Source organism: Ictidomys tridecemlineatus, chromosome 5 (assembly GCF_052094955.1).
Source record: "Ictidomys tridecemlineatus isolate mIctTri1 chromosome 5, mIctTri1.hap1, whole genome shotgun sequence".
In the NCBI taxonomy this organism is placed as follows: domain Eukaryota; kingdom Metazoa; phylum Chordata; class Mammalia; order Rodentia; family Sciuridae; genus Ictidomys; species Ictidomys tridecemlineatus.
Window position 1 is genome coordinate 152,433,985 of NC_135481.1, and position 12,786 is coordinate 152,446,770.

Sequence of the window (12,786 nt, forward strand, 5' to 3'; positions counted from 1 at the left end):
ACTATTGATCTCACACTTAAGAAACTTAACTGTAACTATCGAACACCATCCAGAATTCAGACCACATTCACATTTTTCCACTTATTCAAAAATGGCTTACATAATAAAATCTTTGACCCTAGAATGCAGTTATGGCTGACACATTTTATTTAGCTATCAAATCAATTTGTTGGCATAAACTAACCACACAGTTGTACTCATGGAACTTGTTGATCAGGGATTCAGACACAGGCATATCCCTGATGGTTGATGTTGGGGCTGTGACTGGGAAGACTGGACACACAGGCTGATCATCTGGGGACTCCTTCTGAATGTGTTTATTAACACAGGTCCTCTCTGTGAGACTGGGATCCTGATAGATAAAAGTCATTCCCCATCTTTCTCACTGAGTCCCCAGAGCCACATGGGCCCATGTTCAAGTAGGCCATTACTGCAGAAGAGGATACGAGTGGCAGGTGCTACCAGGGGACATCTGTGCAAATATAGTCCACCCAAGCATCTCATTAATCTTTTTGACCCATATCTCCAGTTTTTTCTCATGCTTTTTGAAGAGACCAGCTGGTTGTCTCTGGCACCATCATAATATGGTAATCTACATTCTGGATACCAGGGTGCTTCCTAAGAGGCAGTTTAGTCTGATCCTATGTCATATGTTTGTTTTATAAACTGGAAATTAGACCTAAAATCTTGATCAGATTGAGAGCAGTTATCTTTGACACAAATATCCCTTTATTTCAACCTGTGCTCAGGAGGTAGCTGCTGATATATCAGCTTCTGCAGTAAAAGCAAGTTAGAGGTTAAAGAAAATGATCATCGTAAACATCTGTCACCAGAGGCAGATGACATCTACACCTCCTGACACAAAGCCCAGAGAAGTTACAGCATCATCTATGTAGCACCTGGCCAAGAACACATCACATGAGACAACAGGAAGCATCAGACAAACACTAAATAAAAAACTGTTAAAATGGAGGAGGAATCGTATTTGACAAAAATGTCAATAACAAAAAGACCTTTAAAAAACTAAGGAAACATCCCACATTCAAGAAGGCCAAGACATCATAGATGAGACACCTTCTGACCCTGTACTGGGGAAGGGGTGCTATAAAGGACATCACTGGGCCAGTTGTTGAAACTGGAATGTATGTGGGACATCCAGGTTACCACGTGAGAGAGTACTTCTCTTAATAGGAAACTTGCTGCAGGGCTGGGGTGGGGGAAGAAAACAACCTGTATGTGTGTGTGCATTCGCACGTGTACACTTGTATACACATGTGATATCGCAAATGGCAGAGCAGCTGGGGAGGATGCTGTCATTGGGGAGTCTGACTGAAGGGTGTGTGAATTTTCCTTGTAATGGTCTTGAAATTGGCCTGTACATTTTAAATTCTTTCCAAAGACTTTAAATACTAAAGTTGAGTAGAAAATGATTAACTAGTTAGTTTATTTTTGTTTATTTTTGGAAAGGATGACTTTTATTTCTATCTTGAATGATTATCATACATACCATTATTTAAACATAGTCCTGAAAAAACATAGTCCAAAAAAGTCCTGAAATAATTTAAACTGAAGGCATAGAACAAATAAAAATATTTAACTGTAAAAGATTAAATAAGAAAATGCAAATATTTCCACAGTAGCAATAAATTATGAACAAGTTTCCATCACCAAATATCATTCTGACCAAGAGCTCTTTTCTCATGAAATCTATAGCTTAAGCTGATTCTGAGATTTCCATGATAAAAATAATATTGAAAAACAATCTTCTTCCTAAAGACTCATTAGAGCACCTCATTAGAGCACTTTATAACAAAGTAGCAGTTATGATAGTTGTTGAAGGATGGCCTTTCCCCAAGAAATGATACATTCTTACAAACTGTTTAAAAAAAAAAACAGCAAAGTTGGTTACAAAATTCTATTTGGGAAGCAGGAAAAAACTTGTTCCATATCAATTAGAATATCAAAGCACTTTATTATCAAATTGCTTCAAAAGCCAGTCATCACATAACAGTAATATGCTGCATGGGGAATTCCACTATATCATGGTGACATGTTGACCATAAAGTGCATTTAAGGGATTGAACAAATCAGTAGCAATTACTGTCACCAATTTTTATTTATTCCAAAGATATATGTTTTTTAAAAATCATTATAAAACTAACTGGAATAATCAGTGACATGCTACAGATACAATAAACCCCTCCAATGCAATAGCTAAGTTTGAAAATAAAGTGGTCATGCTTCTTAATATAGTGTGATATTTTGAAATACATTCTCTGGTTATCAATACCATTATTATAGAGGTCACTTATAAATTAGCTCAGTTTCTGAACTAGGTTTTCTAACTGAAACTTTTTTCAAGTTTATTTATATTAGGAATTGAAGAAAGATTCCATTTCTATTGATGAAATCAAGGCTATCCTTAGAGGACAAGATGAATGTACATCAGTATTGAAAATCAATGTCAATTTTTACCAAAAATATCAAAAATCCAGACAGAATTACCCAGAACTTAAGACATGGTAGCAACATCTTCACCCTCAGTCCTAAAGTTCTAGAGAAGGGATGAGGTGAGATTAATTCAGAGAAGAGCTTGAGAACAGCATAGAGACTCACTAACCTTGCATGAGTCCATACTGAAGCAACTTCAGGGTTCCACTGTGTGCTAATTAAACCCACAAAAACAAAATGGTGTCAGCCTAGATCTGGGGAGATTATGTGTGTACTGATAGTAGTGCTTCAGAGGATGCTGCTCAGCTGCCAACACTCCTCAAAACTGACTGTTGTCGAAAAATCAAATAAGAAAAACTGGACTGTAAGAAGATAGTTATGACCCCCTCCAAAAAAAAAAAAACCCCAAAAACAAGAATAGCTGAAATTACCTTGGTAAAAGACTGTAAGACCAACTTTTAGGTATGTTTTGGTGCCGGGTGCCTTCACTCATTTACCCCATGTGTTTGCTGTACACCCACTACCCACTGAGCAATGGCCACTGAGAGAAAGCAAAATGTACTGTGTGGTGGCTGTGCTCCTGCTAGAAGCTGTGCTTATGTCTCCAGTGATAGAGACCCAAGGAGGATTATGAAGAGATTTTTACACTTCAAGATTAATTAGTTTTTTTTAAACTTTAAATTGCTTTAAATATGTTAGAAGTAGCCATGGACCAAATGAAGAAGACGTGGAAGTTCTTCAGAATGGTAGTTTCAGTGGTCATGGCACACAACCACCTCTGGTGGCCTAAGTGTGTCTCACTTCTAGGTGACAGAGCAGGGCTTCTGGTCCTAAGCACCCCCAATACTGAGGCCGGACCATCTTCGGCTCTGTGGGACATCCAGTGCCAGATGCCACTGGCTTCCCCTTCTTCTGATTGGGACCACTAGAATGATCTAAATTGAGCTCCTGGTTTAAAAGCATTTGTTTTAATGTATTTTAACCTTTTTTTTTTTTTTTCCTGTAGATTCAGAAATACAAAGATGAATTGTCACAGCTCAACTGTAGAGTCCTTCAGCTGGAAGGAGATGCTTCTACACATCAGGCCCTAAAGGAGAAGAATCACATTGCCATTCAGCTGTTAAGGCAGAGGCTGGAGGAGGCAAGGCGCCGGGAGGAGCAGCAGGTGAGTGGACTAAGGCAGCACCATCAAGTTCCTGCCCTGCAGCCAGGCAATCAATAGGAAGCCAGGCAATGGAGACTCAGCCACAAACAGGTCAATAAACCCTGATGTCTTGGAGGTGGGTGCCCTAGCAGTGAGATGAGGAGCTTCCTAAGCCCTAGAGAAGTGGGTAGACTTGAGCAGCTTTGGCACATCATCAGGATCCAGAAAGAGTAGAGGGTAGTCTGGCAAATTATGCCTCGAGAGCCTCAGGAATGACTCTGATTTGAGTTCATAATCATGCTTATAGAAATTACAGCTAAGAACATTATGGGAAATTTAACTGGAAGAATTCTCATTGCTGTGGTATTTATTATAGCAAAATAGACTGGAGTCGGTTTGAATCATCACACCAGATTTTTTAAAAAAATATTTTTAGTTGTGAATGGACACAATGCATTTATTTATTTATTTATGTGGTGCTGAGCATCGAACCCAGTGTCTCACACATGCTAGGCAAGTGCTCTACCACTGAGCCACGACCCCAGCCCCCCCCCAAAAAAGATTCTTATAACACTTGATGTCTTGGGAAAACAGTCCAGTTACACTAAGGAGGACAGCACTATGCTCTCTCTTACTGAAATATCTTATTGATAATATGTGTGTAGAAGAGGGATTGAAGGAGTCATGACAGCATGTCAGGTGTGGGCCTGGCTCAAGGGATCGTGGGGGGGGGGTTTAAATTTGTAACATTTTCTTTTCTGTAATTTTCTGAAGTTTCTACATTCAACATGTATTAGATTGCTAAGATATTTCTTATACTTGTAATTTTTTCTTTTTAATCAGGATAACCAAATCAAAAAACTTGAAGTTGAACTTCAACACGTGAATCAGGAATGTCAGAATCTGAGGCTGTCACAGTCAGAGCTGAAAGTGAGCCTTGAAGAAAGTCAAGAACAGGTGTGTGCGGCAGTCAGAAATACTTGATATAGTCCCAGCCTGAAAGGAACATCAACAAAATGCTGATGGACAGCATCGCCACGCCTAGTTGAGCCCAGAGAAGTTATTAGGCAGCCTGAGGTCATACAGCTAGTAAGGGATTTAACATGTCTAGGACTGAAGCTGGTTTCTTTCTTTTCACCATGCCTCACATGTGATCCCTGATGGAGCCATGGTCCTTACTCCTGTCGTGAGTCTCAGAGATGAAGCAAGGGTGAACTGTGTTCTAGATGAAACCTCAGCAAACCAGTTTTAAGTTGTGTTTAGACCTTATCTCCAGTTGCCTGAAGGAGTTGGCTAAGTTATGCAGTTAATCACATTCTGTGACCTCCAGCCAGAGCTGTGCCTCAGAAGTGTGAACTCCTCACTTAAAGAAGGATTAGCATGCGTGGCTTGCATGGGTTATACTGCTCCTGTGTAGCAGGCTGCAAAGATGCTGGATGGGACAGAACTTGATCCTTCCATAGATCCATCATGAAATCCTAGTACCATCTTGCTGAGGATGACAGGCATAAGTTTTCATGACACGTGGCAAAGCTCTGACTAATGGGAGCTTGGCTGTCATAATTCCAAATAAAGGAGCTCTCTGAATTCCTAGGTGTTGCAGCATACTCAGGGACCACAAAGAAGGGGGAGTAGGCCCTCCTGCCCTTTCAGTTGTGGGGTATCCTTAAATGCAGAGACTAACTCACCAATGCTTTCGCTTCTGTGTCTGCTAATGACTCTGAACCCTTAGTCATACTACAACCGTTGTTACTTCTCTCCATGTAGTTACACAGCGCCCATCTGAGGCTGAAGGCAGCCCAATCCCAGCATGCACAGGAGGTTCAGCACCTGCAGGAGCAGAAGAGCCAGCTGGTGCCTAGGGCCCGTGTGACTGAGCTGCAGCACCTACTCAGCGTCCAAGAAAAGGAGGCTGGGAGACTACTGGATGCACAGAGAGTGAGTGGGGGCACCACACTCTGAGCTAGCTATTTGGGAGAAGGTTCTGAAGGCCAGCTGATGGAATGGCAGAGTATGCTTGGATTACTGGTCCTTAGTTAACCAAAAACTGCCCAACTGTAAAGCCCAAGGCCCAGGAGTGGGTGGCTCTATGGCCAGTTCCAGCAACTTGAAGGCTAGTTGTAGAGAAGCTGTGAGCTTCCATTCCTTACCGTAACAAAGAGACTCTCTAAGCCTGTGTTGAAGATAGCTCAGGGAGAGGAGAGGATCCTCTCAGGAGTATACAGAAAGGAGTTAGCTGACCCTAAAGGCTACTTCAACCCATCTAAGTCAGGGATCATCTGTGGGAACTCACTTTGGAGTCATTTATAATTAAAATTCTAGGGGAACTCACTTTGGAGTCATTTATAATTAAAATTCTAGGACCAGGTCTTTGAAGACAAAGTAATCAATAGATTCTCTCTGGACTACAAAGAGAGGTGGTCAGTTGGTGGCCCTTTGCAGACATTTTTAAACTACTACTCTACAGAGTAGTAGGAAGGTCATCTACAGTCACGCTTAGATTTGTACATTTTTAGCCAATTTAAATAAGTCCTGAGATGATTCTGTTTTAAATGTAAATACTGGTGTGTAACCTTCTGTGGCAGGAAGAACATGAAAGGCAGATGAAAACCAAGGAAGGGCAGGCCAAAGAGGCAGAGATGTGCTTGCAGAATGTAGAATGGCTCCTACAAGAGAAGGTGGATGAGCTGAGAGAACAAGTGAGTTTCAATGCTTCTTATCATTTCCCTCAGTCCTTCCCCCCCTCACACATTTTTATTGGTGCATTATAAACTATACATAATAGTGGGATTCATTGCTGTACAAACATATAACAATGAGGGCAACATAAAAATATAATTTGGCCAATATCTTTTTTTTACTTCAATAAAATAATTTTTACTTTTTTAAATTTGTTCTAATTAGTTATATATGACAGTAGAATGCACTTTGACACATATACATCAATGGTATATAATTTCTCATTCTTCTGGTTGTACATGATGTAGAATCATACTGGTTATGCAGTCATGTATGTACACAGGGTAATAATGTCAGATACATTCTACTATCCTTTATACTCCCATACCCCCTCCCCTCTCTTCAATCCCCACTACCTAATTCATAGTAATTCTGTTCTTCCCTAGCCTGCCCCCCTTATTGTAAATTAGCATCCACATAGCAGAGAAAACATTCAGCCTTTGTTTTTTGGGAATTGGCTTATTTTGCTTTAGCATGATATTCTCCAGCTCCATTCCATTTAACAGCAAATGCTATCATTTCATTCTTCTTTAAGCTGAGTAATTATCCATTGTGTATATACACCACATTTTCTTTATCTATTAATCTACTGGACATCTAGGTTGGTTCCATAGTTTAGCTATTGTGAATTGAGCTTCTATGAACATTGATGTGGCTGCATCCTTATAGTATGCTGATTTTAAGTCCTTTGGTATAAACCAAGGAGTGGGAAAGCTGGGTCAAGTGGTGGTTCCATCCCAAGGTTTCTGAGGAATCTCCATACCACTTTCTTTTTTTTAATTTTTTTTTCATTTCCTTCATAGCATTTATTCAGTGTCTGAAATCATATAATTGATTAGCTTACTTATTACCTGCATTCACCAGAATGTAGGCTCCAATGGAAAGGGTAAATGGTTCAGCTACAATTATTGAGGAGAGGATAACAGAAGAGCATAGATTCAATTCATTGAAAACAAAACATTAACATGCTCAGTGTGTTGGCACAGGCCTAGAATTCCAGCAACTCAGGGGGCCGAGGCAGGAAAATTGTAAATTCAAGGCCAGTCTGGGCAACTTAGTGAAGCCCTTCCTAAAAAAAAAGCGGGGGGTTGGCGGGGGTTGGACCATGATATAACTTGATGGCAGAGTGCTTGCCTCACATTCTGGAGGCTCTTGGTTCAATCCCCAGCACAGGAAAAAAAACAACATGAACATTACTTTGTGCCTAAAAGAAGATTCAGGAGACTGGAGAGAAAAAGTTTCTGTCCTCTTGATTTTAATACTCTAACAAGCTATATTTCTTATATTTTTAAAAAATTAAATCATACATAATCAAACTTTCAGACTGAATAAAGTTCACTATACTTTTAAGAGCAAACACTGGCTCTGCTATTTCTTTTTATTAAGTCATGGAATAAGTTACTTTACTTCTGAGTCTCAGTTTTTGACCTGAGTTTTGACCATACCACTTTCCATAGTGGTAGCATCAATTTGCAGTCCCACCAGCAATGTATGAGTGTACCTTTTCCCCCACATCCTCGCCAACATTTATTTTTACTTGTATTCTTGATAACTGCCGTTCTGACCAGACTGAGATGAAGTCTCAGTTTTTTGTTTTTTTTTTTTAATTTTAATATTTATTTTTTAGTTTTCAGAGGACACAACGTCTTTGTTTGTATGTGGTGCTGAGGATCGAACCTGGGCCACATGCATGCCAGGCGAGCGCTACCGCTTGAGCCACATCCCCAGCCCAAAGTCTCAGTTTTTATTTGCACTTCTCTAATTGCTAGAGGTGTTGAACATTTTTCATATATTTATTGATTGATTGTGTATCATCTTCTGTGAAGTGTCTGTTCAGTTCCTTTGCCCATTTATTGATCGGGTTATTTATTTATTTATTTATTTATTTATTTTTGGTGTTAAGTTTTTTGAGTTCTTTATATATCCTGGAGATTAAAGCTCTATCTGCATGTGGTAAAGATTTTCTCCCATTCTGTAGGCTCTCTCTTCACATTATTGTTTCCTTTGCTGAGAAGCAGCTTTTTAGTTGGAATCCATCCCTTGTATTGATTCTCGATTTTACTTCTTTAGGAGTCTTATTAAGGAAGTCAGATCCTAGGCTGACATGGTGAGGATCGGGGCCTACTTTTTTTCCTATTAGGTGCAGGGTCTCTGTTCTAGTGCCTATGATTCTCTTTGAGTAGAGTTTCATGCAGGCTGATAGATAAGGGTTTAATTTCATTTTGTTACATGTGGATTTCCAGTTTTCCCAGCACCATTTGTTGAATAGGCTATCTTTTCTCCAATCAATGTTTTTGGCACATTTGTCTAGTGATAGATAACTGTATATATGTGGGTTTGTCTCCGTCTCTTCTATTCTGTACTACTGGTCTACATGTCTGTTTCAGCACAATTTTCCCTTTTACGTTCAGCATCTAACCCAGAAAAAGCCTGTCTTCACAGAATCCAAAGAACCCCATTCCCATTTTGATTCTATGGCTCATCTAAACTTCAGTTGGAGGATGTACAAATCATTTTCAGTAGATAAAAAAGTAAAAGTAATCTGTAGATTAATTTTGCTAAATACATACCCATGCTATATTTGTACATTATATGTGTTTTCTTTTGGGAATCTCTTTTTGAGATGTTCACACCAAAAAAGGACATCATTTGTTCATTTATTGGTTCATTCTTCTTTTTTATTTTTCTTTTGGTACCAAGGATTGAACCCAGGGGTGCTCAACCATTGAGCAACATTCCCAGCCCATTTTTTATATTTTATCTAGAGATGGGGTTTTGCCAAGTTGCTCAGTGCCTCAATTGGCTTTGAATTCGAAATCCTCCCGCCTCAGCCTCAGAAGCCACTGGGATTATAGGCATGCACCACTGCACCTGGCTTGTTGATTCATTCTTTCAGAAGATGCCCTCTGGCACTTACTCCATGGCTTGTACCCCTCCTTCCTGAGAAACCCCTCCCCTCTACCTCCTCTCTGACCCCTGGCTCCTGTAACCTCTGTGGTTTTGCTGCTTATTTCACATGAGACCAGACTCTCCAGGGAGAACCTGCTAGCATTCTGACATCTTGTCACCCATGTCCTGCGTCCTCCACCTCCTCTCTGGCCACTACCTCCACAGCCGCTCTTTCCTGGTACCCTCATTGCCACTAGGAAACAAGTCTTATAGCTCCCTATCTTCCCCAGCCCTACCAGTTCTCCTCTCCTCTTGAGTTTGTGAACCCTCCCTAAATTCACACCTAATCCTTAGAGCCACCCTCAAAGTAGACACTGAATCTAACCACAACTCACTTCATCTCTGGCATTCTGACTGGTTTCCTGTGTCCTCCACCAGTCAACTCTCAGCACATCTTTTAAAACATGAATTTCATCCAGTCCTCAGAACCAGCCTTCCCATGTCTCCCAAGTAAAAAATACAGTTTTTACAATAGCATCTGAAGTCCCAGAGTTCCCTCCCTTTTCCCTCTCTCCTCCCCTTGTCTGCCTCCGGCTACACATGTCCCTCTAGCCATAGTTCACCCCATCTACATGCCAGCCACAGGGCTTATTCTTCCCTCTGCCTGCGGTGTTCACACCTAATGATTTGCTCCCTGGTTTTGTTCACATCTCTTATTCAGATATCCTCAGAAATGTGGTTTACCCCACCCAAAATGAAACATGCGAAGCCCACCCCCAGCTATCTGTCCACTGCTGGGTACCTTAGCAAATGCATGCTTCTACCCTCTGCCTTCTCCTGTTAGAATACGTGCTCCATGAGAACAGGGATGTTACTAGAATAGTGTGCACACATGGGGGTGTGTAGTAACTACTTGTTAAGTGAACAGATTCCATGTGGGGTTCACAAAGCCCAACACTCAGCCCTGAGGCTTCGTGTCTCAGGAAAGATCATGGAAGGGCTGCTGACTTGAACAACCTGGGTCCACCTCTGAAGCCTGTCCTGCTGTGGTTTGTGTGACGACTGGCTCCCACACACAGCTACAAGGGAGAATGCAGTGCCTCCATGTGTCCTGTGTGACATCACAGGCAGCATAGCACTCGAGACAAATCAAACATTTTTGGCAATCTAGAAGATTTTGTTTCACACTGCATTAAAATAAGAGGGCTTTTTTTTTTTTTTTTTTTTGAGTCCCGATTTTGGTCTTTTTAAGTCTTTATTTCATGGTTAAAAAAAAAAAAAAAAAAAGATTCTTCAATTATCCACCACATGATTCAGCATATTCTCAATTTCCTCCCTCAGGCCAGGGAACAAATATACCATATCTAATATTTGCATCACATCTGTAAGAACCCAAAATTATGCTTGGAACAGAGATGAAAGGATAAGAGGGAACAGGCTTGTTTGTGTAACTTTTCTGCACTGGATTCACAGTAAAGCATGGCTTTTTCTTCTCTCTAGTTCAAAAAGAACACTAAATCTGATCTGCTGCTCAAGGAACTCTATGTGGAAAATGCTCACCTCATGAAGGCTCTTCAGGTCACAGAAGAGAAGCAACGAGGTGCTGAGAGCAAAAACCGCATTTTGGAAGAAAAAGTCCATGCTCTCAACAAACTTATCAATAAGATTGCCCTAGCATCCCTCTCTGTGTAAATACTGCTGGTTTCCTAGAATTCATTCTAAGGAATGTTTTGTTTCTGTTTTTGCAGTACTGGGGTTTGAACCAAGGGGTGCTCTATCACTGAAATACATCTCCAGCCCTTTTAAAGAATTTTTAAATTTTTTTTTTTTTATATAGGGTTTAAATTGCCCAGGCTGGCCTGGAACTTGGGATCTCCTATCTCACCCTCCCAAGTACGATAACAGGGATTATAGGACTGGGCCATTACACCCAGCTTCAAGAACATCTTTTAAAATTAAGCCACTCTGATTCCATAATTTGCTATGGTTCATCATCTGTGCACCCTCAGAAACTAAGGATTGTAATTCTTCACCCCCAAATTAACGAATGTCCACTATGTGCCAGATGCTGGAAAAATATGCTGGTGCAATAGAGAATGTTTTGTATTAGCTATCAGGGATAATTTCCAGTCTTGTTACATACTAATGAAACAGATTTTGGGGGTTCTCAGCAAAGAACAGCTAAGAGAGTTGTTAAATTTTCAGTGTTGTACCTTTGGCAAAGGTTATTTCTGGAGGCTTAGATCATTAAGGCGCTTGATGGTTGGTCTGTACACACATTCCAGAAAGGCTTCTGTTGCTGAGAACAGTCAACCAGCAATACAGGAGGGGACAGAAACCCTGCAGGTACTGCTCCCTTTGAGGGTAAGTCTGGGAAGAGCCTAAGTTCTGTTGACTCAGGGATGATCATGTTTATTGCAAATGCAATCTTTTCTTCCTTGAAATGTCATCACACTGGAAATTGTACCTATGTAAAAAAAGTATAGTTTTCTATCTGAAATATACATAAATTATGGCCATTTGGTTTATCAGAATGTACTACTGTAATATGAAGTCACTGTATTTACAATAAATTCTTTTCTATTAAAATTGTTTTTTAAAATTTTCAAACATAGAAAATCATTTCATAAGAACCACCCATGTGCACATCAACTAGATGTGTTTGAGGTAACTTTCTGCTACAACCTTTTAGAATAGAGGTGGAAAGCTAGGTCTTTCTTTTTCTTTTTTTTTAAGAGAGAGAGAGAACTTTTTAATATTTATTTTCTAGTTCTTGGTGGACACAACATCTTTGTTTGTATGTGGTGCTGAGAAATTGAACCCGGGCTGCATGCATGCCAGGCAAGCGCACTACCGCTTGAGCCACATCCCCAGCCCTGAAAGCTAGGTCTTTCATTCTTGATCCTCTTCCCTTGGGGCAGCCACCATCCTGATGCTGGCATGCCACCTCTTCTTTTGGCACTTACTATAAATGTTACAGAATAAAAATTTGATAGCATTATGGAAGGACTCAAAAGATTTTGAAAATTGTTTTAAAACTGTAAACTGGTGATAGAATGCAACTTCTCGTTTTGTTTTAATAATGGGTATTCAGGCTGGCCTCAAACTTGTAGTTCTCCTGCCTTAGCCTCCTGAGTCGTTAGGATTCTAGATGTGTGCCACCACACCTGGTGGTTAGAATGGAACTTCTTCCATACTGATGAAAGGCATCTACAAAAACTTTAAAAGCTTACATTATACTTAATGATAAAAGACTGAAAGCCTTCCACTTGGTGATCAGGATTAAGATGTGTGTTCTCTACTTTTATCCAACACTCTACTGGTGGCTCTAATTAGTACAATCAGGCAAGAAGAAGAAATAAATGTATTTTGATTACAAAGGAAGGAGTAAAAACTTTCATAAGAAAACATGACTATGGATGTGGAAAATGATCTACAAAAAAAGCTATGAAAGTAAATAAATTTAGCAAGACAGCAGGATACAAACCCAACAATCAATTTTCTTTCTGTTTACTAACAATTAGAATCTGAAATTTAAAATACTGTTCCAAAACTAAGTAATA

General features: G+C 40.1%; 1 protein-coding gene across 3 annotated transcripts in view; it reads left to right on the forward strand.

Annotated features, from left to right (window-relative positions):
- Ninl (ninein like) overlaps nt 1-11,812 on the forward strand; it is a 155,435-nt gene extending 143,623 nt beyond the window's left edge. For all 3 annotated transcript variants that reach the window (XM_078051310.1, XM_040274792.2, XM_078051311.1), the window contains 5 exons: nt 3,458-3,616; nt 4,439-4,552; nt 5,363-5,533; nt 6,181-6,294; nt 10,724-11,812. In XM_078051310.1, coding sequence (XP_077907436.1) covers nt 3,458-3,616; nt 4,439-4,552; nt 5,363-5,533; nt 6,181-6,294; nt 10,724-10,915 — 750 coding nt within the window. In that variant the 3' untranslated portion in view covers nt 10,916-11,812. The remainder of the gene's footprint in view (nt 1-3,457; nt 3,617-4,438; nt 4,553-5,362; nt 5,534-6,180; nt 6,295-10,723) is intronic.
- The last annotated feature ends 974 nt before the right edge of the window (nt 11,813-12,786 follow it).